Here is a 25,150-nt window from a genome sequence, read left to right as displayed (position 1 = left end):
TTTTTGAAACAGTTACTGAAGAAAGAGAAATAATATATGTAATAGGAGATCTTTTGAAGGTTAGATGTAAAGTTGATTTCCAGTGTATACTTTCATAGCTTACAGTGCCTAAAGCCTCCATCATTTCAAAAGGGTAACTTTTGGAAACATTTCACCATAAATTTATTGACACCAAAATATTACCTGTTTATTTTCACTACAGTACCATCACTGCAGTATATTCTGGCATAAAGTTTTGAATGTATAGATTGCAGGCAAGTCAGGGCATCAATCCGTTCTTTCTTTCCATGTATATTCTCCTCAGCATATTGAGGCACATTTATGCAGCAGTGTGCTCACTGCACTCTTACTGCAATATCACTTTAATCCAGAACTTGTATGGCAGTTTTAGGCTACCAGTAAGCCTGAACTGGTATGCAAGCTGGGATGTAAGGCTCAGACTTGGTCACAAGTTAAACTGGCTGTGTGACACCTAGAACAGATCTATTAGTTTGGGGAGTTTGTGAGTTTTTTTCTCTGTGTGTGTGGTTTTGGGCTTTTTTGTTGTGTGTTTTTAAGGTTTGATTTTAAGAAGTTGACAATACAGATGCAATGAGTCAGGGGTTTTCTTGTTTTGTCAGGGTTCTGTTTTGGTGTTTTTTTTAAATCTTGACTCCATATTGTGAATCACCTTTTGGTATATTTTTTCATTTGGGTTTTGAGCACCATATTTACTGTAGTTTCTTCTACTTTTAATACCTGGAATGTTTAAAGTGCTGTGCTATATAGCATGAATGCTTACGTGAAAATTGATAGAGTCAAGTTTTGTAGGGTTGAACATAGAAAGGGATCAATAAAACTGAGGAAAAAATAATAAAAGAAAACTAAAGATTAAGAATGTATGTAATATCCTGAGATATGTAGGGCACTGCTTCATTCGTGAAGTTCTAAAAATATTACACTACAATTTCGGAAACAACTTTTTTACCATTCAGAATAGCTGGGTGTTTTCTTTTTCATTTATTCTGTATAACTGTGCACATCACAACTGATTATTAAGAGACTCACAGTCTGAATTCTAAATTTTCTAGGTTCTCTGGCTTAATTCATGTTACTGTTTAGATTTTGTGGGATTTATGTGGAGGTAGCACAATAGAAGTCAAGCTACAGTGTTGAGTACTTAAGCTTTTTACCCATTTTCCGTACAAAAGAAAGTTAGAAATTATCATACAACATTCAGAAGCATGCTGTGATAGAACTAGAATGTTAATGTTAATCATATCTTCTTTTCTTTCTTTTTTTAAGGCTTCACAAGGCTTGCAGCTCAGGCAGTATCTATTGTAATCAGCAAGTTACCTACAGTGATTGCATGTTTGCCTCCCCCAATTAAGTACTTCTTTTTTCTGGCTGAGAGAAAAATGTCAAGAAACTTTGCTGAATTGAAGAAAGCTGGTCTGCTTGTCTGGAACTTGATTGTAATTATATGTCGAATATTTGAGGATGGAAATACTGCAGAACTTTTAACAGGTGCAACACTTGACAGATGGAGCAAAGAAAAACTCAGTTTAATTCATGTGTGCTTAGAAAGTATTATGGGAAAACAGAAAAGTGGCCCTAAGCAAGTTATCCAGAAGGTTATACAAAGCATTGAACAGGAAAGACCAAACTGGATTGAAAGCCAGTTGCTGAAGGCAAGAAAATTGAGCATGGACAGGTAAGAACATTGTATTTTTCAAATGCTATGTTGTTTGGTTTTTATTTTACTGAGTATTCCTGTGTTTATGGCTATAATTCAATTTCATTAAAAAAAAAAGTGGTGATCATATTAAATTGATTAGTTCTTAATATTGATGGCTTTATAGCATATTTTTGTAACTTCATTGGTGAAACAGTAAACCGTGGTTGTTTCATTGGAAAAGTGTCTTCATAGTACTCAGAGATTTCATATTTTCATGATGATCCAAAAATGTGGACAATTTAATTGGTGTATCTTTAATAATGTGAATAAGTATGCTGACTAGAAGGCAGCACAGTGTATTTATAAATTAGTTTTGTTACAGTGATTAAATTAAGAGTGACTATGAAAAGCTTTTGGTGTTCATGTGTGATTAAATAGTAAGCATACTTCCTTTTAAAATACAGCAAACCCTGAGGGAAAGTAGGGTATATCAAAACAGGACTAAGAGAGTACCCCGCGGTGCCTTTCTGTGGAAATATCAACCTTCCCTGCAGATTTGACATTAAAGTCCAAGAGTTTGGAAACTTTATAATGATTTTTCAAGGAGTTGTGTGCATGTCAAAGTGATCCTAGTCCTGTCTGGTTTAATGTTGAAGTCATGTACCATTTTGTAAAAACACGATTTATCAGATTTCCAAGATTAGATTTATTGGAGTTACATGACTTACTGAATTAAGTTGTTGACTACTGAAAGTAAGACTGCTTTTTTACAATTAGTATTCTTGAAGGTTGCAGTTGTTGCTCTCCTGACAGTAATTTTCCATACAAACAAAGGATATAGTGATGATAGGTCGGAATCACTAATACTGGTGAACAGACTTTCATACAGTTCTTTAAGGGACAGTATCCTGTTTCTATGAGGAGTCAGTTGACATGAGTAGGACTAAGTAGTAATAGTGTCACATGAATGTCAGTGACATTGACCTTTGTAATATTTACATTTCCATTTAATACTAATTTACAAGCTCTAATCCAGTAATGAAAAGATTGAAGCCAGATGCTAGTGACTGAGTCATAGAATGAAAAAACCATAATAGTGATGTGTAAATTGATACTTAACAGAATGGTTCCATACTATAATTTTTAATGTCACTGAGAGAATAGGTATTTAAAAATATAAACGCAGTTTAAGAATATATTGTGGATAACTTCTAAAAATTAAAACTTTTAGTATTTGCACTTCTTCTGAAGCTGAGAATTTTAATTCAATATATCACTCTATTTGCTTTACTAACATACTGCAAAAATGCTGTATTAGCTATCAAGTATAGGACTGTGAGAAATGAATGTGGGAAAATGTTTCCTGTATGTGTACAGTGCCAACCAAAGTGAGCACTAGTTTGTGACTAGACTAACTAATTTTAAGCTTAAGCATGCATTACCTATGCATTTGTGAGTAGTTGCAAAACTATGATGCAGTGACTACACTAAGTCCCCTGACTTCAGTGGGATTTCTGCAATAGAAGTCTAACATAAATGTTATTTTGCCATTTTTTATTCAAACATAATGAGTCAATTTCAGGGAAAAAAGCATCTTGTTAATAAATAGCTGAGATATGCAATGTGGAGGTATAATCTTACTGTAAATGCAAATTATGAAACTAATGTATTAAAGCTGAAATTTGAGTATCAAACTAAGTAGCAGTCACATAATCAGTAAACTAAAAGCAGGTCTTTCAAGAAAAGACTTGTGATGTTTATGTGATTTGTTTGTAATAATAATTGAAAATCTAAGTTGGGGTAAATTAATGTTTTGTATAACCTTTTAATTATTAAAGGATTTTTGTGGGTAACTATGCACATGCATTTATATATATATATATATATATGTTTTAGAAATGTTTATGAACTTTTAATAGATGCAGAGCATGGAATAATATAAACCCCCAAAATTTCAAATATTTATTTGTGATTCATCTACACAGTTGTGGAATCATCTTTAAAGTGCACTGAATTTTTGTTAGCAAAAGTCTTGCAGGATTTTATGTTACATTATTGTTATCAGAACTGCTAGCTACATAAGACCTGTAAATATTACATAGTTTCTTCCGTTGTGGCATACAAATTAAATTTAGGTTTTAGGAATATTTCAGAAAAAAAAATCTTCAGTGAAAGAAAGCATCAGTTGCATGCATTGCGTGTCTTGTGTACTGTCTGAAAGCATTAGTATTCATTAAAATAACCTTCACTTTATGGTAGCTCCAAAGCTGTAAACAGTCACATTAGATTCTGAAGAACACGCATCCCGAGAAGAAAAGAAATGCCTGTCTTTGCAAAGTAATTTGTCGAGTTGAAGATTATTGTTTTTCATCATGGTGACCCTGACTTGGCTGGCTGGGTGCATATACAGATTAAGATGAATGCAGTTATTCCTTGGCTGAGGTCTGCCTCTTTCAGGGCACATTCTTCCTAATGACATGATGGATAGGCAGTCCCAAATCCAGAGAGGAACTCATTAATCATAGCAGTGACTGAATCCAATCATCTGCTTCACCTGCACACTGACAGACAGGAAAGGATGCAATTTGGGTGCTGACACAGATACACTCCTTTGTCCGAGGTCCTCAACTTTTTTCAATGGCAGTCATGAAGAAGTTTGGAAAGAAATTCAGTTTGTATCTGTATGTTGCATCAAAAGATCAGTCTTATGCATGCCTTAATTTTTCAGATCAATTTCTTCAAAGCTTTTCTGTAAAATACACCATTATAGCAGAGTATCATTTACTTCTCTTCAGCAAACAACAGAATTATAGTTTATATTTTGAAACTATTTGCTCTGTAGGATGTTCTGAAGCTGCATTTGAAAGCAGTATCAGCTTTAACGTCCAGCAGCTGTGTAGCATTTAAGTGTGCCTGGAGGTCAAGCAGCAACTTTCAGCAGAACTTTGTACTCGCGGCACACTTTCAACAGTAAACTACAACATACAGCTGATTATACCAAAGTACCTTGGAGCTTTTTGGGTTTACTTCTAAAAACTTGCACTTTTTTATATTCAGAATGCTTCTTTCATAGAATTTAAATTAATTCAGTAATGACTGTACAATGAATAATATATTCTTGTTGGTCTTTCAAGTTCTTGACATGTGTCAGGGTGCCAAAATATACCTGTGTCACAGCTCTAATATTTGAAGACAATAATTAGTTTAAATACTTTTTTTTTCCTTAATATTTTGTCAGCATATGATGCTAAGCTGGTAACATGTTTGTATGTAGAGAGAGCAATCTGACAATGGTCCTAGTTTTGAAAGCGTATTTTTCAAGGCATTTTGGATGGCCACCTTAAGACTTTTTTTGGTAGCAGTTTCACACAAATACTTTTAAGGAGAAAAGAAGTACGGGGCTTACGGGGCTTCTTAAAGTGCAACAGGTGGCAAATATGTACCTTTGAAATGGTTACCATCATACCAATGGAAAGAAAAAGACTTCAGTCTAAAACTAACCTATACTTAGAGGAATGGCTACCTTTCTGACATGTTAATTAGGCTTTGATATGTACAGCAAGAAGTAAAGAAAAATGTATGAAAGATCAAATGCAAATGCAGTTTCAGGTGGCAAAGATACTTCTCTAGTGGGAAAGAAAAAAAATATTTGCTGCTTATAAATCCATAGAGTAACAAATGTTTACTGTTTTCATCTTTCAGAGTGAAATAATTAAATGTTAATACTAAAAATATTGTGTTTAGCATTTATTAAGTATTTCTATAAAGGCTTACTAGATGTTTATACAGCAACATTTGTGCAAGCCAAATCTTTGTGGTTTTAAGCTGATTTTATATTAAGATTTTGATTTTGATTTTTATAAATTTAACTTGGGAATATCTGCACTTTTTCCATATTCTAGTGCCTCAGCCACAGTAGGTGCAACGTTAGAGGATGAAGGTAGTGGGTTCACTGAGCAGAAAATAAACATGATGGTCCTGGATATCTGCCACAAACCAGGTGGCAGCGAGTACCTGAGGCAAATTTATCACATCATCCAGCTCAATGAGGTAAGGAAACGGCCTTTTTACCGAGCAATTACGTGTGTACTGGCCTGAGGCAGCGTCTGTTGGCAGCTAAGGGTTAGTCAAGGAGGTGATAATGTTTCTTAAAGTCAATCTGAAATCCTATATTGTACTGTAATAGAATCCATTCAGTTTAGGCTTTTCTGCGGTTGTACAGAAAAGAATACTTTCTGGAAAACAATGTGGATTTTATTTATGTACTTAAACAGTAGTAAGGCTCATAAACTTCCTTCAGATTCTGTAGACCATAGATACATTTTAGGAGTTTGAACGCAGTAAAAAAAAAAAAAAGGCAAAAACCAAACTACACACATAAAAAAAAAACAAAACAAAAGGAACAAAACACCAGACCAAAACCAGCAAGGTTATTGAAAAATTGACTGTTACAGGAAGTAAAATTAAATGTGGTAAATCAATTTTCCTGATTTAAAAAACAAATTAACAAACAAACAAACAAACCCTAGGGCTGTTCTGAGAAAGTAAATGCATCCACATGAAAAACTTCCTTAATCTAGATAACTGTTCATTTAAAGTGCTTTTGAAATCACAGTAAACAAATTCAGATTTGTTTGCTGCACATGGAATTCGGGCAACGTGAAAGAATTATCTCATTATTTCTAATGCTGTACTAAATTGCCCAAAGTTACCAAAAGCATTTTGATTTCATACACTGAAATAAACACAGGTTTGCTTAAATTGTATGATAACACAGATCTACACAGCTTAATTAAGAAAGTCTGTTTATTAGCTTTAATTACTAAATTACTTTTCCTTGAATGCATAAGCAGGTGCTGTTAAGATCATTGCAAGTATACAGAAGTGTTTATAATAAAATGCAAAATAATGCAAATATAGGCATAGGCCAAGGTTTTTCTTTAAAAAAAAAAAAAACAATTAGGCAGCTATGTCAGTGTGAAGGCAATAGAAGGCAGCTCAGAACTGGCACTGTGCTCCTGAAAATCAGATCAACTGTTTAGCTCTTAAGTATATTCTTAAAAGCAACCTTTGTGCATCTGCATTTGGAAGCTTTAGAAGCAAAGTAAGCAGGTATGTAGAGATGGCAACCTAGTATTAATACAACACAGAATCTTTTCAAGTTTCATCTCAAATAATTAAATGAATTAAATGGTTCTGGAAGTGAAGTGAAAATTATTACTGTAATACAGTTCAAACAAAACCTTTTCACCTGGAGCACATTCAGGATTACTCTTACAGAGTGAGGAAAAGATGATGAGCAAGACCTCCAAAAATAGCATGTAATGCAGTAGTTTGAGCAATCACCTAATGGCCAGAATAGGCAAATTTAAATCTTCATTCTACCTGGTTTAGACCAGGGAATTGAATATGCATCTCCCACATCCAAACTAACTCCCTGAACTGCTAGACCATTAGCTATCAGCATGGAACTCTGTTCTTTTCTTCTGCTGGAGTTGTTTCGCCCTGTAGAAATTGATGTAAAATCCATTCTGTAACTTCCAGGGTCAAAAATAGAATCATAATCTAGCTGAAGGGGTAAAATGCCCATATCAGGTTCTGGAGACGCTGAACAAGATCTGGCTCCTGTGAGTATTTGGTTATTTATACAAAGTGGAGCAGTTCCAATAGGAGGTAAGACGCTGAGAGAATTAGGTGGAAGAGGGACTTTAGCCTGACTTTCCACATCCCAGGTGGCTTTCCTTGAGTTTCTGCAGCTGGTAAAAGCTTTCTAAATACGGAATGTTTCTCACTGGAAAAAAAAAAAGTCTTGTTTTTTAAAAAACAAGAAGAAAAAGAATCCTCACCAGCTTGAGTCACAGAAGGATGTAACCATGTTACTTAAAATTGCCTTTGAAACCATTAGAAAACTTTTTAATGCTTACCATGGTATTACGGTCATGCACTTTTCAATATCGTTTTTCATTTATTGTGAGCACAATACTGTTTTAGTGTGCCCGACTCAAAAAATAGACTTGCTTGCCTATTCAAATGCCCATCCTTTTGTTTGGAGACTCCTTGGAATATCAGGGGATTGTATTCTTAAAACTAGTTTGGAGATCTTTATGCTACACCACTTAATAATTGCCTGTGAATATAGAAAAAAATGATGAGACAGAAAATTGTTGTTCTTAATAATTTTCCTTAGAAAAGCAGATGAAAAGGGGTATTGTTCTTAGAAGCTGTATTTGGAAATAGAACTATTATGTTATAAAAATCTATAATAGATACTGTAGAATTCAAAGGACCCTATTGTCCTTCATGTATTTATCTGAAAGAATAATAATTTTTAAAAGCATTTTTTTGTTAATGGCTACCAAAGAGAAATCAGCTCTCCTGAGCTGTCAGGCTCAATAATATTCTGTCTGCTTGGTTTCATGCCCAGTCAATAATGTGAAGATATAGCTCACAGGTTTAAAAACATGATTTAATTTCTATTTTCACATTTTTGAAACATGACTTTTTCAGGGGCTACAATACACCCTGTACTAATGGAGTTCTTAAAGCAACTCATTTACCAATTTTTAATAGGTCTCTGTGTCAAAACATAAATCCACAGTATTCCAAAGACAGAAAAACGCCTGTACTGGGAGGTGAACTGTCTACCACTCAAAATGTTCAAACCCTAGCAAGCACACACAGCAATTTCCAGCATCTTTGCTAAAAAATCCAACAGAATCTGCTTCTGCTGTCTCTGCGACACGCAGAGGGCTTGGTTGCCCTACAGATGTCTAGGGATTATGTGAAAAAAATGTACGTAGCAGTGTATTTTCACACTGTTGTCTTAAACCAAAAAAGCTCTGGCTTCAGCGTCTTTTTGGTTCGGTTGGGGTTTTTTCTGGGAGTATTTTGGTTTTGGTCGGTTGAGGGTTTTTTGTTTTGGGGTGGGTTTTTTTAGTATTTTTCTCTTTTTTATTAGTTTTGTTGGGGGGGGGTTGTATTTTCATGGGTTCTTCATTCGTTTTCACAATCTCGTGATTGTCTCAAGCAGTCCTGACGACTGGCTGCAATCAGCAGAGCGAAACAGTCCTACTTTTTCTCTTGCCCTTGTCCTTTCCCACTCCTAGGACCTTCTTTCTACTACTACTATAAATCATTGTGCCTGTTTATATGTTTGAAACCTTTCTTTCTTTCTGAACGATTTCACAACATATGCTAGTGCCAATGTAAGGGAGAAACAGCTACAGTATATGTGGACTGGGAGAGAACTTGTACCTTTCAGGCCAGGTCACAATTGGATACGTTTAAACTGATGATGAAATTATTCTTTCATAAAGACCCACTGAGGAGCACAAGGTGCCTTGGCAGGTAGTTCACATACACCCTCACCTGCCTCTGAATTTTTTTATCATCTTAGGAGTACTGCAAAATAAAAGGAGGATTTGAATCCACTTTCTTAATGAAAGCTCACCTTGAGTACTTGCTCAATGTTAAGACAGTCCTATCGTTGTGAACTTAATAACAATAAACTGTTAAATCACAGTAGCCCTTCTGGCAAATAGATCTGTGTTTCATTATCTAGCTCTTGGTAAAATAGCTCTATTTAATCAAAACATTTTATTGGCATGCAATGATGATTTATTTACATAGTAGTTTAAGAAGTGAAAACAGAAAAGATTGTGGCAAAAATACTCATGCATCTGGTACAGTATAGTTTCTAGAATTGCCATGTAAATCATAAATGACTTCTAGTCTTTGAATGCTCAAACAATTAAAAAGAGGTCTGCTTGGTTTCATGCCCAGTCAATAATGTGAAGATATAGCTCACAGGTTTAAAAACATGATTTCATTTCTATTTTCACATTTTTGAAACATGACATTTTCAGGGGCTACAATACACACTGTACTAATGGAGTTCTTAAAGCAACTCATTTACCAATTTCCTGCATTTAAACAATTGGTTTGAACATATCAAAGAATTAATTTCTGGTCATGTGGTACCTATTTAATGCTGTCAAAAAATAAGTATTTGTGTGTAGTTTATCATGTAAAAGAAATCATGTAATAGCCATCTTACAACAGCTTATAGAAAACATCTTGTTTTCACTTCCGCATATATATATTAGATGAGTACTGAGACACGTAATCTGATGACAATTTCAAAAAAATATCTTATATGATTCTAATTATCTTTAGTTGGGTGGATATTCACGGAGGTTATTTATTGTTTCTTGGAAAATGGTGGTGCTCTTTAAAAAGGTTTCTATTTTGTAAGAGATTATTTGTTCCTTCCATTAATATGAGGAACTTCTATCAAACACATCATGAAGTTATGCTTGAAATTTAGGAAAATTTCATTTAGAAAGCTAGGAGGCATATATTGCTCTGTGATTGTTTTTTGGTGGGTTTTTTTTTTTCTTTCTAAAAGGAATATTTGAAGGAGCAACTGTCTTGTGAGAATTCTTCTGAAGATGGTGTTACTTCCAGTAAATTCCTGCCTTTGACACGTAAGAGCAGAGAGGAGCAGCCTGTCTTCAACCCTTTCCAGGTGTACAGAGAATCTTGTGCAAAAGTGTTCAATCAGGTCTGTGAAAATTTGAAACCTTGGTTGTAGTATAATTTTTATTTGTCGATCTTTTTATGGTCATGATTATGTCAGAGGCTGAAATTATGGAAATGGAATTAATTACATACGTTCACATTTGATGAAGTGCAAAGGAATATTATTACTCAGGAATCCAATGAGGGCACCCTCCACAATAGCATGATGTTCAAAAAGTCATTATTGTCCTTTTCTTTCATTAGAATTCTTGCATGTAAGATCAATTTGCCTTCACTTAGGCTTTCTGTATTAGTTCAGTATAGTAAAAGAAAGCCTATTAGTAGCAACATCTTTTACATCTGTGTAATGGTACATAGGGTTAGTCTCAGTCCCTTGAAAAGCGCAGCAAAATTCCCAGTGCACATATAGAATCTTCCTGATAAGTTTTCCACTGAAGTGCTGAATTGTAAATATAAAGGATGGTTTGGAAATACAGAAGTTTGACAGAGCAGTGTGAGTAAGCAGGGGAAAAAAAAAATCCCCACACTAAAAAGAAGGAAAACATCAATTTCTCTGTTCTGCATTGTGTGATATGTAAAGGATTATAATTTACTTATAGAAATTAGTTTCTTGATAATGAAACAGTTAAAGAAAATAGATATAGTAGCATAAATCTCTGTCAGAGCTCCACATGACTGATTTGTTACACAAAACAGTATGTAGTTTCTGGCAACACTTGGACACTTATGAAAAGCCTTACACTGTCATTTCTCAAGTCTTCCTGATCCATCACCTGCACTTTTGATTCTGCCCCTCAGTTTTAAATATTTAAAAAGAAATGGTATTATGGTAGCACAAAATTCACTTTACAGACTTGTGGTAGAAAGATATCCTTTTTTAGTGCAACTATACCAAAGAGAAGTGCTGCATGGAGACCTCATAGCAGCCTTCCAGTATCTGAAGGGGGGCTAATAAGGATGCTGGGGAGGGACTATTCATTAGGGACTGTAGTGATAGGACTAGGGGTAACGGCTTGAAACTTAAACAGGGGAAGTTTAGATTAGATATAAGGAAGAAGTTCTTTACTGTAAGGTTACTGTACTCGCACTGGAATGGGTTGCTTAGGGAAGTTCTGGATGCTCCGTTCCTGGCGGTGTTCAAGGCCAGGTTGGACAGAGTGTGACAGAGGGTGACATGGTTTAGTGGGAAGTGTCCCTGCCCATGGCAGGGGTTGGAACTAGATGATCTGAAGGTCTTTTCCAACCCTAACTATTCTATGATTCTAAACTTTGAAATTACATAATCTTCTTTCCCAGTTTTGAGCATTTGTGGCTATTTCTAAGCAGTTTGAAATATTTCAAAATGGTATTGCTGTAAAATGTATTGTTTTGGGGTATGGGTTTTTTGTTTGGTGGGGGGTGCTCCTTACTTGTTTAATGATGCTTAGTCTTTGACAAGTTACAATAAAAGTGTTAATATCCTGAAAAAATAGATTAATACCAGTTTCACAAGGCTTCTCGCTCCAGGGGAATATGCTTGAAATTTACCTTTAAAAAAAGTAAATAAATTCTATTTGTCGCTTTATGTAAAGCTTAAATTGGTATGATTTATTTGGCTACAGAATCAGTTATTCCAATCTGAAATGCAGAAAATATTTTACCATGCCTCAACTGTCAATTCATTAATAGCGTGGCAGAATAAGACCTTCAAGTAGTGACAACTCAGGGCAGAATTCCTCTGCTACTTGACAGGTTTTCAGTGCTCTATTAATCAACAGATGACAAGGAATAGTTCATATTGAATTGCTTTGGATTTTGTAAACTTTTGGCACAAAGTCTATGATCTGAATATGGAAAGATATCCTAAAATTAAAAGAAAAAAAGAGTGTATCATCAACCTTAAAGTACCATGTGCCAGTCCTATTGTTGACAGTGACAGACTTATTTCCTGACCTAAATAATAGTAATAAATAATTTAGTTCCCTTACCATAAAAATGCACATTTATTTAGTGACATGGAACTGTCTGTTTATAACATATTGGTCAGAATAGCTCAGTGTCTGTTTTCCTGTGAAGACCATTACCATTGTACCTGTAGAAGATGCCAGAGTACTGGCAGGAAACAATTGCGCTTCTCACAGGATATATTTCTTTCTAAATTCATTTGTTACTGGTTGTCAACTTCCATGAAGCCTAGGAGTTTATAATCCATGGTTAATTTATTGATATTTCTTTATTGCAACTAGATGTGTTTTTAATACGTCAACCTACGTTTTGTTCTTTTATATATTCTAAGTCTCGACGCCCTACTGGTTTCACAACGTGCTTTACTTATAAGTTAATTATGTATTGCTTCTTAAAACTTTTCTCTCAAAAGAGCTTTCTCAGTAGAAGATTTCTGATTTTTTTTCAAAAGCTTTATGAAACATAATTCATGCTAAACAGTCCATGCATTGCTTTTGGTATATGGAAAAACTGCAATACATTTGGGTGGTTGACATTTCTCTCCTTAAATTTGGCTAATTTGTCCTTTTCATGTCAAATTTAGCAAGATACTTAATCCTAATTTCAATGAATTTTTTTGCTCCTAAAGCAAAGGTCACTGAACCTCTATTCTGAGATCAACTGTAGCATTTTTTATTAACAATCTGTAAACTTCTTACCTTCCAACTCTATAGTTCAGTAGGTGGTTCTAGGAAGTGTGTCATTTGTGTTATCAGTTCAGCCACTTCTTTCTTACATTCCTGCAAAAAAATTGAATAATCACCATCTGGTCCCAGTAACTTGTTGCTCTTGATTTATCAATTTTTCCTGACACCTCAGTCTCTGCCAGTGCTGCTGCTCCTCTATTGTCTAATAAGATTAAGTCTAGGCCATACAACACCTCAACAGTATCAACAAAGAATAATGCTGCAAAGAAATTATTTTCATTTCTTGAAGTGACTTTTTTTAAACTGCCTTTTTTTTTAATAACAGAACAAATCAGTCTGGTGGACTGAATTTTTATCTGGTACACTTATACATTTTCATATTTGCTTTTATGACTGTTACTACTGCCTGTCTAGCTTTTCCTTTTTATCCCTCTTGATTTTACAAATATGTCTTCCATATTTATTTATCTAATTTTAATTCAGTGTAGTGTATAGAACAGTTGCCTGTTTCCTTTCCTATGTTGTTCTTCCCCACTGTTCTCTCACTTGATTTTTTCCCCCCTTATTTCTTGTTTATCAGGTGTTCACTGTTAATTCATCATTCACTTTCCACTTTTGCAGGATATTATTCCTTCTTTAGCCACCCTTGTCTCTCTTTCTTATTTTGTATTTCATCTTTATTTTTCTACATTACTTTTACTCACACTCCAAAGATGAGGGTTAAGGGGAAAGTTAAATTAGAAAGGAAGGGAATAAAATAAAAATGGAAGGATTGCACTGATTCTGCTCCCCAGAAAAATTAAAAGCAAAAAGAGACTGCAAGATACAGTTTTTTATTTAGACTTATTTCCATTGTTTTGACTTTTTTTTTTTTTTCCTTAAACTACTCAGTGCTGGTTTAGTGTTACAGAAATATTTTTTTTAATTGTTTCCTACAAAGTATGTTGAGTTCTAGTCACTACTTGACTGTTACTGATGAAAATCAATAATATGCAAAAGGAGTTGATGTTTGGTAAACATAAGAATGTTGTGTGTGGTCTTTTGTCTGCCCAGCATTATTGTAGATTGCTTTTCTTTAATAAATAAGCAATATGGATTTATATTTGTTCATATTGTCTCAACTTGCTGCTGTTTATAATAACCATCTGGTGACTGGAGTACTTTACAAAACAATAGATGAGTAAACCATCACTCTAATTGCAGTACAGGTTACATTTCGAATTCCACCTATACCAAGTTTTTCATGACAAACTTTTTGCTGACAGCAGAAAATGTAAATTGCTGTTACATAAAAAGTTGCCAATTATTTTACTTTTTAAACAAAGAGTCAAGCTCTCAGACAAAGTAGTTTGGCAGAATGCCATTAACAGTTGGAGGAATAACAGTTCAAAAATTGATGTATCTTTTTACCAATAATGGCTACATCCCTAAATCAATTTATAAATTAATTGCTGTCTTATTGGAATAAAAAAAATACCTTCTGTGGACATGATTGATATCATCTGTCTAAGTCCTTGTTCTAGACCCCCCTCCTTCTTGGTTAGTGTATCACAGCTGGGGCTTTAATTTACTGATCATATTAACATGGATTAATAACTAACAATAGCTTCTTGCCATGTATCAACAGTCAACCATTACTGAATGGAACTGGGATTGGTCAAAGTTGCTGCCAAGTTATTTGGGACTGAATCAGATGACCTTCAGGATGCTGCTGGCACACAGGTAATTATCTGGCAAATAATTGCACTTCCCTATTGTCTTTTTAACTTTGTAATACTCAATACAAATAGATTTTACTGGTGAAATTAAACATTTATTTTTAATATTCATTTTTTAAATAGAGATACTTTTTGTCTAATCTATTTGATCCATAGATCGTTTTCAGTTCCAATTTTGAGGTACCTAGTATGTTCCTTCTGTCTGAGACCTGAATATATATTTATATTGCACTTAGATAGTGCTTTTAACAGAAATTAGTAACCTTTGCAAACATATACTGCACGGGCAGATTTCAGCTGTATAGCACAAAACTTAAAGGATGTTTACTGAAGTTGCAACGAATCTTCAACTGGGGACATGACAAGTGTAGCTAGAAATAGACAGTGTTTCCTTAATAGTTTTTAACTAATTTAAATTATTTTAACATTTTAACATTCTCTTACTTGTAAAATGTAACTGCTTAATTGATAAGCAGCAATATTTGGTGCTGAATTGATACTTGTTAAATTCAGAAAATTGTAGGTGAAAAAAAAAATTCAAAATCTTTGCCACTTAATATCCTTGTGAAAACTGGAAAACTTGTATCTTGCAAAAAAGTTTAACAATCCATTCTTAATTCTGAATCCTCCTGGTGATATCTAATATGGTCAGTCATATCGCTCATCTTTTAAACTGAAATGTTTCTTTATTTAGAAATTAGAGTGACAGTTTCAAAAGTGTGAGAATTTGTACGTAAAAAATGTTTTTATGGGTATTTTTATGCTTTTTTCTCAATTTGTTGCTGGCAGTTAATCTTAAACATTTAAGTCTTTATTTCATATATAAAGTATTTGTATAGTCTATTTCTAGTCATCTTTCTTAATTTTGCTATGATTAATTCTTTCCCCACCCAAATTATTGTCTTCCAAAATCTTGATGCAATTGCCCAAAAGGTGATGCTGTTGAAAATGTGCCATTCAGTTCTTGTGTCTTCTGTTACCCACTACCAGATGGAATATGTGTCCTCATGGACTTTCTGGTCTGTACCGGTAGGGTGATTTCTATGTTAAATGGCAGACAATTCGGTATTGTTTGTTGGGGTTTTTTTCCTTATCCTGATAGTTCTGCTGAATGCTTATGCTTGGCCTTCATTAAAAATGAAGTGGATTGCCCTTTTAAAAAAGATTCTCATAGAAAGTCTTAGATTCAAGAGGGTTCTTGAATTTTCCCTTCATGTTGATGTCATCACTATGAGTCAAAGGGAGCAAAGAGTACTGCTGTGATTTGCAGACGAAACATTTTCTGTGGCTGTTTCATCTCCTGTTATACTGAAACATTTAATTTTTCTTTTGATCTCTTTATAGAGTTTTGAAAGAAGTCATGTATATGCTTTCTGTGTCCTTCTCTGTATTTCAGGAATTTGTCATATCATCTATTGTTGCTATTTATTTATTTGTTTATTTATTCATTATTTTTTACTCAATAATTGTCATCATCCTTCCTAATTTGAAAATGTCTCCATTCATTGCCCTTCTACGTGGTATGGAAATTCTAATCTAGAAGTGACATTATGCAAGCGATTAATGATTAGCTCATAGATTTATTATTGAAACCACTCTACTTTGAAGACCAACAGATCATTTAAACCCATTGCGACCATTAAGTAGAGCTGCTAATCTAGTATCTGTCATAGTGACCAGTGTCTCCAGCATAGCTTATATTTAGGTGACTTACATTCAGCACAGCTTAAGTATGTCTGCTCACGCTTTCCAACTGGATAGGCCAATTCTAGCTGGTCTTATGGCTAATCAAGCTTTGCAGTATCTCGAGTGAGCCCTGTCCTTAGGTGATTCTCCATGCTTCTTAAAACTGGATAAATCTCAGGAATTTAAGGTTCAAGATGAATGGGTGTCTGATTATTTTGACCTCTTGTTTATAATGAACATATTCTGTTTGTACTGTTTAGAATCATAGAATAGTTAGGGTTGGAAAGGACCTTAAGATCATCAAGTTCCAACCCCCCTGCCATGGGCCGGGACACCTCGCTCTAAACCATATCACCCAACGCCTCGTCCAACCTGGCCTTGAACACTGTCAGGGATGGAGCATTCACAACCTCCCTGGGCAACCTATTCCAGTGCCTCACCACCCTAACAGGAAAGAATTTCCTCCTTATATCCAATCTAACTTACCCTGTTTAAGTTTTAACCCATTACCCCTTGTCCTATCACTACAGTCTCTAATGAAGAGTCCCTCCCCAGCATCCCTGTAGGCCCCCCTTCAGATACTGGAAGGCTGCTATGAGGTCTCCATGCAGCCTTCTTTTCTCCGGGCTGAACAGCCCCAACTTTCTCAGCCGATCTTCATATGGGAGGTGCTCCAGTCCCCTGATCATTCTTGTGGCCCTCCTCTGGACTTGTTCCAACAGATCCATGTCCTTTTTATGTTGAGGACACCAGAACTGTGCACAATACTCCAAGTGAGGTCTCACAAGAGCAGAGTAAAGGGGCAGGATCACCTCCTTCAACCTGCTAGTCATGCTGCTCTTGATACAGCCCAGGATATGGTTGGCTTTCCGGGCTGCAAGCGCACACTGAAGCCGGCTCATGTTCTATTTGCCTTCTGAGATGTGTTAAACAAAACTAAGGACAGTAGTAGTTTTTAAAAAGAGTCAGAATCATCGTTTATAAAGTGGAGTGCCAGAATACTTTAATTGATCCTTTCTTTAACACATGTTAAAGCTTTCACTTATCTGTTACTTCTGTGTAGGCAAAAATATTTTTACCTATTCATGGTGATATTGGGGTCTATTTGATTTTATTTATATAATAAGATATATAAATTAATGTATTATATATTACATTTAAAGAGAAATGCTGTCTGTTGCGTATGAAGTAAAATAAGTATGCTCTGCTCTCTCTTTGATGGAAAAAGAGTAACAATGCTTAGGGGACTCATTTACAAGGGAAATGCTCCCCTAACCTAGTTAATGACTGAGTTAGGTGGGAGGGGGTTATGGGAGCATTGTCCCAGAGCCAGCAAGTGGTAGGCAAATTAATTGGTTGGTGGTTAGGGGAAAGTAAAAGACTTTTTAAGACTGGTTAAAAAGGGAATGAATTGTTATATACTACTCACTGTTGAGTCCACTCACGCATGTGAATCTTAATTCATCCATTCCTATCATCCTCAAAGCAAAAGCATTCCGGACATTTTTCAGTTGAGCAACGTGGATGGTTAATGATATCATTTTATTTCAAAGCTATCAAACATAGAACATTATCAGGAGAAGCCTAATAAAGTTGAGCAGTAAGCAGTAACATAGAAACTATTTACAGTTCATACCTTTAGAATCTGTGAATCTTTCCTTACAGGAAGAAAAGGGTTCTATAGATAGATTCCTTTCTAGTTTAATTTCTGATTATTTTTATTTCTTTTTATGTATAGTTTGAGATGCAAGAATATAAGTTAAAACATACTTTTCAATTGTACTTGAAATAATCTTTTAATAATAAGTCCATTAACACTCAGCTAAATTATAGTACCTGATCTACCCAAGGTTTTAAGAAGTCCTGTGTTCTTGCACAGATACATGCTGATTTTTCAAATATTGTCACTTACTTGTACATTCTTAGATTTTGCAGTACCAAATAGGAGTTTCATAGCTATAATACATATATGAAGGCAAGAAAACCATGTGCATTTAATTATTGTTTAATTTGCATGTATCTCAACTTTTAATTCTTTCCCTGTCATAAATGAAAAATTGTTATTGTCTGGCTAAATCAGCCTGTTGAAGTTGTTTCTGCAGTTTAATCAACTATTTTATCAACTGTTATCTCTTCTTTTTAACTCTCTGGCCACTATCTATGTGCATACTATCACATTTGAAAATAATTTATTAACTGTGGTGAGTTGATCCCACCCAGCAGCTAAGTGTCCGTACAGCTAATTGCTCACTCTCAGCACAATGGGATGGGGGAGAGAACTTGGAAGAACAGAGGTGACAAAACTCAACAGGTTCAGAGAAAGACAATTTAAGAAGTGAAACAAAGCTGCATGCACCAACAAAGCACAACAAGGAATTCATTCAGTGCTTCCCATCAGCAAGCAGATGCCCACCCGCTTCCTGGAAATCAGGGCTTCATCTCGTACAGTGGTTACTTGGCAAGGCAAATGCTATGATCTCAAAAGTCCATGCTTCCTCTTCCGTTCCCCAACTTTTACTGATGCATATAACACTCTATGGAGTGGAATATATCGTGTCATTGTGGGTCAGCTGTCCTGGCTGTGCCACCTCCCAACTCCTTGCAAACCTCTAGCCCAGTTGCTGGGTGGGGAGAGTGGGAAAAAGAAGAGGCTTTGGTGCTATACAAGCACCGCTCAGCAGGCACAAAACCACAGCACAGCACCATACATTACTCTTCTTGTTTATGTACTCTTCTTTATACTGATACATAAGTTAAATACTTTCTGATCACTTATTTTCGGAGAAGTATCTCAGGAACATGTACATAGTTATAATAATGTTTTGCTGGCTTTTGAGATGTGACCTTCCTTCCACAGTTCTGCAGGACCTCCAAGTGCACTGAATACATTACTGTAGAGAATAATTACATTCCACTCACTGTAATTGTGAGAAACAGCCAAGGCCTTTTTTGTAACATATGAAGCCCGTTCTCCAATATCGCAGTAATTTGGTGTTCTAAGGAGGAGCATCCAGGATTTTCTCCTTTGCTCTGTGGGAAGTTTCACAGAGCACTGGTGCCAGCGCAAGGCAGTAAGTAGTGATTTGGTTGGAATAATGTGGAGCTGTGTGTGTGCGAGCAGGAGCACTCTGGGAGCTAGAGGAACAGAACTCATGACTGGCAAAGCCAGTGACACCAGGTATAGATCTTAAGAGCAGGAAACATAACAACTTACTTAATAACTGAGAGGGGAATGTGTTGATTTACCATAAGTGCACCAGATGAGACATAGTACCAATTTAGAGAAATTACGCAAGTTAAAACCAGTATTTGTTCAAGTGAGAAATGTCATGAAAAACATCTAGACTGGAAATCAGAAGATCATTTCCAACAGATAAACCAGTGTAGCTTGGGAGCAGTTTTCCAGAAAGTGTTTGCACAGTGATATAAGCTTAATTAGTTTTAAGCTGAAACAGGTTAGACAAGTTGTTTACTTCCAGTCATGTGTTCCTGTGATAAATATTACCAACTTCCCAGCAGCTTCTCAAAGCAGAGTATAAAACCTGAAATTGTTTATATATTGGCTTTAAGGGAACTACTAAAAATTAGTAAGTTTGTTTTCTATTAAACCTGGGTAATATATCTAGGCTTTTTAGTAATGTTTGCTGCAAAATACACACAAACTCTCACATTCTTCAGACTCCAGTATTTTTCTTAACGTTGTCCAGACTGCATTCTGTCTGAGAACCTACTGGGCTATTTGCAAGTGAAACTGCTTTTTAGGAATAGGAAGGTAAAGACTATTCTTGTCAGCTCCAAGATGAGAAGATCCCTTTATGATGTGGAAGCTAATGTTGGACCTACCGTCTCTCTTTTTTTGAAATCCTTTTTGACTTCATTGGGTGAGGACTGTCTATTTTCCTTTTGCAAATAAATTTAATATAGTGGTGACATTTGTTCCCCATACTAGAGTTAGGTGATAAAATTATATATTTTGCCACTGATTAAGTTTAATAAAACTGAAATTAAGTAAACAATTCCTGTTTAGAATTTTGAATGGTTGCAGAGCGAAATATGCATAGCTTTTGTATATTTTAGTGGATACACAGACACCATCTGTTGAAAATAGTAGCCATATGGTGAACTATTTATAGAAAATGTTTATATTCATTGTGTTGTTGATTATCTAGATATCCAGAAAATGCTCTTTTAAAATCCAGTTTATCAACACATGGAAAAATGTATTATGTAGTTTTGAAATCGGAAAGAATATCAGCAAACTGCATGTGCTTTGCTGTCTGGAAGATTTTCTTTTTATGCAACTCTACAAAAGCCCAAGTCTGAGAAATAAGTGAAAATACCCCAGATATGAGAAAATAGGAACTTCTGTAACAATTGTCCTCTTAGAAGATACGAATGGTGGAAGAGCAGTTACTGGCATGATGCCAAAATAAAGACCGTATCTGCTTGGCAGAGGATGCCAGTGTTACGTCTAGTGTACTTTCTGATGTCAACTATCTTTGGATCTGCGGATGCTCCTAGAGCTTTTGTGTCCAAATTGCTGGATATTGGAAATCCATATTGCTGTAACAGCTACAGTCATTAATGATGTGGTGATGAAGAACTGAAATGCCATTAATACTACAGTAATCACCACCAGCTTGGTGAGATTATAATGGATGCCCTTATAATGCATGTGAGAGTGGGCTTTCTAAAATGCATGGGAGGCTATGAAAGACAGTATTCCATTGTTCCTGTGTCAAAAGATGCAGGTGAATGATATTAATCCATTATTGCACACCTCTTGGCTGACCATATCATCAGGTTTAAACCCTAATGCTAGATGTAGAAAAAAAAGAAAAAGAAGGGAACAAAAGCCACTGATTTTGAGGAAAATATGATTTTGACCTTTCTGGATAAGCAAGGACCCTTTTCCATAAATGAGTTGGTCAATAACAAGGTATATGTCACATCTGTCAGCATAAGGATTATCTCCCATCTGCTTATCCTCTGCTGACATAGCTAATGAAACTGTACTCTGACCTTAAAGGATCTGTCAGAAGTAGGCTTAGTTCCCTGCCTGGCAGTTTTAAAGCACTGGTGGCAGAACATAGATCAGTAAGCAAGAGGGAAGACAGTAGCCTGTATTACATACTGTTTGAATGCCACTTCAGCCACTATTATGTATACAGTTGTAGCATGAATTTCACAAGTTAAAGGTGAGACTTCCCATATGCAATATGCTTTAGACTTTCCTAGTTGTTAGCAGTCTCTCTTTCCTGCAGACACGTTGATGAATCCTATGAATAAAACAATATCGTCCAACAACAATCTCCAACAAAAGATGCTAAAAAAGGAAGGGACTGCCATATTCCAGTGACCTTACTTAATGTGAGCTCCTTTTTAATACTTAGAAGTCCCTTATGATGAAGCCTTTGCCTGCATAGGGTATGGAAATATGTACTCAGCAACTCTCTTTGAAGTAATAACTATAAAATCGTTTAAAGAAGGTTTCATTCTAGTTTGATGCTATTTCCAATGCTCAAACCTGGCCTCTAGAAAAAGAAAAGTATTGCTGATACATATTTTGCATTTAAAAGTGCATTAAGCACAGCTTATTGGCTAGAGTGTAGGCTGGTGAGCTAATCCCCATTCTGATAATAATGTCTCATTGTATCTTGGTTTCCCCATTTAAAATTAGGTAACATTTGCCCACATTTATGTCCTTTCATATATTTTGAAAATATATAGAAAATCTTGGAAAAAATCCTAAATGAATGCAAATATATTAGTGTTAACAATGCAGATATATATATACATTTATTGTTGAAATTCTTTTTTTATTTATTTTTAAGGTCTATATCTTTTCTTCATAACTAGATATTTTTGTATACTGTAACCACAAATCATTATTTGGAAGTGTGACACTTCAACGTTTTATGTCATTATGCAATTAACCTGGTGACTGGCTTCCCTTGACATCACTGACTTTCCTTAAAAATAGATACTTCCTTTCATCTGCAGATAATTTGCCTTCCTTTCAACTTTTTCACATCCTGTTGCTGACTCAGGATTCTTAGTGGAGAAAATCATATTTGTTTTCCTATCAGTGCTTTTCTTCTTCCTTTTTCTGAGCTTTTCTGATCCATGTTTTCTTTCTTAATAGATACATAGTGATCATAAATATGTACAAAACCTGTAAATCTGTATTAATGCATGCAGAGTACTGACTAGTCCAACTGTACTCAATGTCTTAGCTATTCATCCTATCTATAAGCTTTTTTACACCCCTACAAAGGAAGAGACTATGGGACAGAAGCCAACAAGCTAAAAGTCTGTTTTGCCCACCAACCCATTGTTTCTTTATTCTGCTTCTTTCAATTGAGGGATTTTCAGCAAAGTGCTAGTAATGCAGAGTAATTCAGTTTCCATACAGGGATCTCAATTTCTTTGCTAGCTGTAAACAGTTGAGACATGCAAATGCCTTGTAAGGTAGAAGGGGAAGTATTAATATTAGAGTTAAACAGATGGAAAATCTGGTCCTGCAAGTCACCCTTAAGGTTTCTTCTACACTGCAAAGTTAGTCTATATCAAAGCCAGGAGGAGAACCTAGCTCTTCTGAGTAAAATTTTAAGAGGTGAAGGTACCATATAGTAGTTGATCTGTGGGAACCATTTATGTGCACAGCGCTGGGTGGCAACAAAGGGGAGGTGGCTCAGTTTTAGTTAACACTTAATTGCTTAGCTAATTTGAATTACCTAGCAGTCTTCTTAGGAAATGATAAACCCATTACTTTGCTTCCAAAGGAGATGGAGAACAGCTGTATGCTTTCTTTCGTCCTTAAAACAGTTGTTGTTGCTACCACAAAGTAAGTACTGGTAAGTAAGGACTGCTGGCTGCTGTTGTGTAGATCACAGACCTTTCTATCTGTAATCACTCTCTCAGAGCTACAACTTTCCCACACATTACTTTTTCACATTACTTTGCTCCTGAACTTCCTCTGGCTCAACCTGATTCAACAGCTAATTGCTTATGAAAGGATGACAAGTCACAAATATCTCATTGCCTTTTCCCCAGGCCCAGTTGTCAAAGTCAAACAGGCCTTGGAAGTTTTAGAATCGTGATACAGTTTTGAAGATTTAGCAGAGCTACGTCATTTCCTATGAGCTGTTAATGGGTTCTGTGATGAGTGGCAAGTAGTCAGTTTAAAATCTACATGGACTCTGTGAATTGGGTATTTCTGATGCTGATACTCTGGCCCAGAAAAACTGTTTGTTGTGTTGTTTTGTGTTGGTTATTGGTTTTTTTTCGTTTTTTTCCCTGTAAACTTCCTTCTGAGATCTAACAACAAAATTTAGCCTTTGTAAAGAATGGGAAACCATTATGCATCCTGCATCATGTAGCAGAGAGTGAATTCAGAATTGTCATTCTAATAGTTGACACCGGAAAATGTCATTGAAGAAAGCTTTTTCATATTAGTCTTTAGATTGACAGGTTATGACAAAACTGCATTCATGTTGCTTGAATACATCTTTTGTCTAGTTTTACATGCTTTTTGACTTGTCTAGAAAATGACATATTGAGTTTTTTGTTAGCCTTAACCAGGTGTGATTTTCTTTACGGAAGATACCTTGGTAGGACTACAGTTGAAGGCGAATAAACCAGTGAAGCTTAGAAAGGCCACGGCCCTTCTTCAGATGGTAGTGATGAATTGAAAGACTCATTAATCAACAGCCAAGTCACAGGTGTGATGGTTTTCTTGCAAACTGCCAACAGACTGTGAAAGTCACATCCAACACATGAAGCTGCTAAACTAGACACATCTAAAAACATTATTAAACTTTTGTCTTTCTGTTTTAGTTCAGAAACAGAACCCTATGATGTTTTCATTGTTGATTTGTTTTGTTGTGGGGTTTTTTTTAAGCAAAAGTGTTTGTTTTTGAAGAAATACTACTCAATTTAGGGAACAAAAGAAAAACCTGATACTGTTTTCATCTTTTGGTCATTTTAATACAATAAAGTTCATTTAAATGAACATGCAGTTTTTATTGCAGTGATAAGTGTACATATCATTATACATTTTTGTACACATAAAGTAAATGCAAGATCTTTATCAGAAAAAATTAATACAGGGATTTTCTGCACATAAACGAGTGGTCATTTTTTTCATGATTTTCCAGCCTTTTCCTCTAGCACAAAAACTGTCTGGAACAAAGGTTCAGTTATGCTCTCATGCTGCAACATAGACAGTAATAAAATGTTTAAAATGAAATTAAGTTTTTATCATTTAATCAACCTGCACTGCATTTTTCACCTGCACTGGTGGGAAAACCCCATAATAAAAAGCCAAAGAATGAAATCTCCATATGATTTTTCCACATCAATTCTTCCTTCTGTGGATCCCCTGGAATGAAGGAGAGTCTAGTCAGAGGTCTTATATCTCCCCATTAATTTTTTTCCCCCAGATTATCCTTAAATTGATATACTCCCTATAGATAAAAATTAATTTTACTCTGTCAAAGAGCAATGAATATGAATTTACTTGGGTTTTTGTATTTGCTAATTCCTTCCTTTCCTTAATTCTCATCTTTTTCCAAATATGGATGCTCAAGATATTAAATATTCTTTTTTAAAATCTGAAGCAGATGAGAACAGTGTCCACCTTCATCTGAGATGAGGACTTTCTTCAGTTAAGTAGTCTGATCTTCTGTTTCCCTTTTTAGCACATCTGTCTCAGTTTTTAACTTCATATCTAGAAATTAATTTTAATTTGCAGTCCATTTTCTCTACTGTTTTCATCCTGGATTGCCAGTTATAAAGTTACTTTGGTCTTACCCAATTTAAGTCAATGTATGGGTATAATGCCTGCTGCCTCAGCAACACTGTAATGCATGCAAAAGGCAAGGAAGCGATAGTGCTGCGTTTATTGAAGTAATAAG

The 25,150-nt window shown here is 35.3% G+C and overlaps 1 protein-coding gene across 2 annotated transcripts in view; it reads left to right on the top strand.

The window, feature by feature from the left end:
- The window catches only part of KIAA0825 (KIAA0825 ortholog), a 248,386-nt gene that overhangs the window by 119,295 nt on the left and 103,941 nt on the right, over positions 1-25,150 (top strand). For both annotated transcript variants that reach the window (XM_061360980.1, XM_061360981.1), the window contains 4 exons: positions 1,285-1,693; positions 5,560-5,707; positions 10,065-10,220; positions 14,456-14,550. In XM_061360980.1, the coding sequence (XP_061216964.1) occupies positions 1,285-1,693; positions 5,560-5,707; positions 10,065-10,220; positions 14,456-14,550 (808 nt within the window). The remainder of the gene's footprint in view (positions 1-1,284; positions 1,694-5,559; positions 5,708-10,064; positions 10,221-14,455; positions 14,551-25,150) is intronic.

Source organism: Neopsephotus bourkii, unplaced genomic scaffold (assembly GCF_033783945.1).
Source record: "Neopsephotus bourkii isolate Nb327-2 ecotype Australia unplaced genomic scaffold, CSIRO-AGI_Nbou_v1 NB_1038, whole genome shotgun sequence".
NCBI lineage: Eukaryota > Metazoa > Chordata > Aves > Psittaciformes > Psittacidae > Neopsephotus > Neopsephotus bourkii.
The sequence above is the reverse complement of the archived record's forward strand: the minus strand, read 5'-3'. Positions and strand labels throughout refer to the sequence as shown.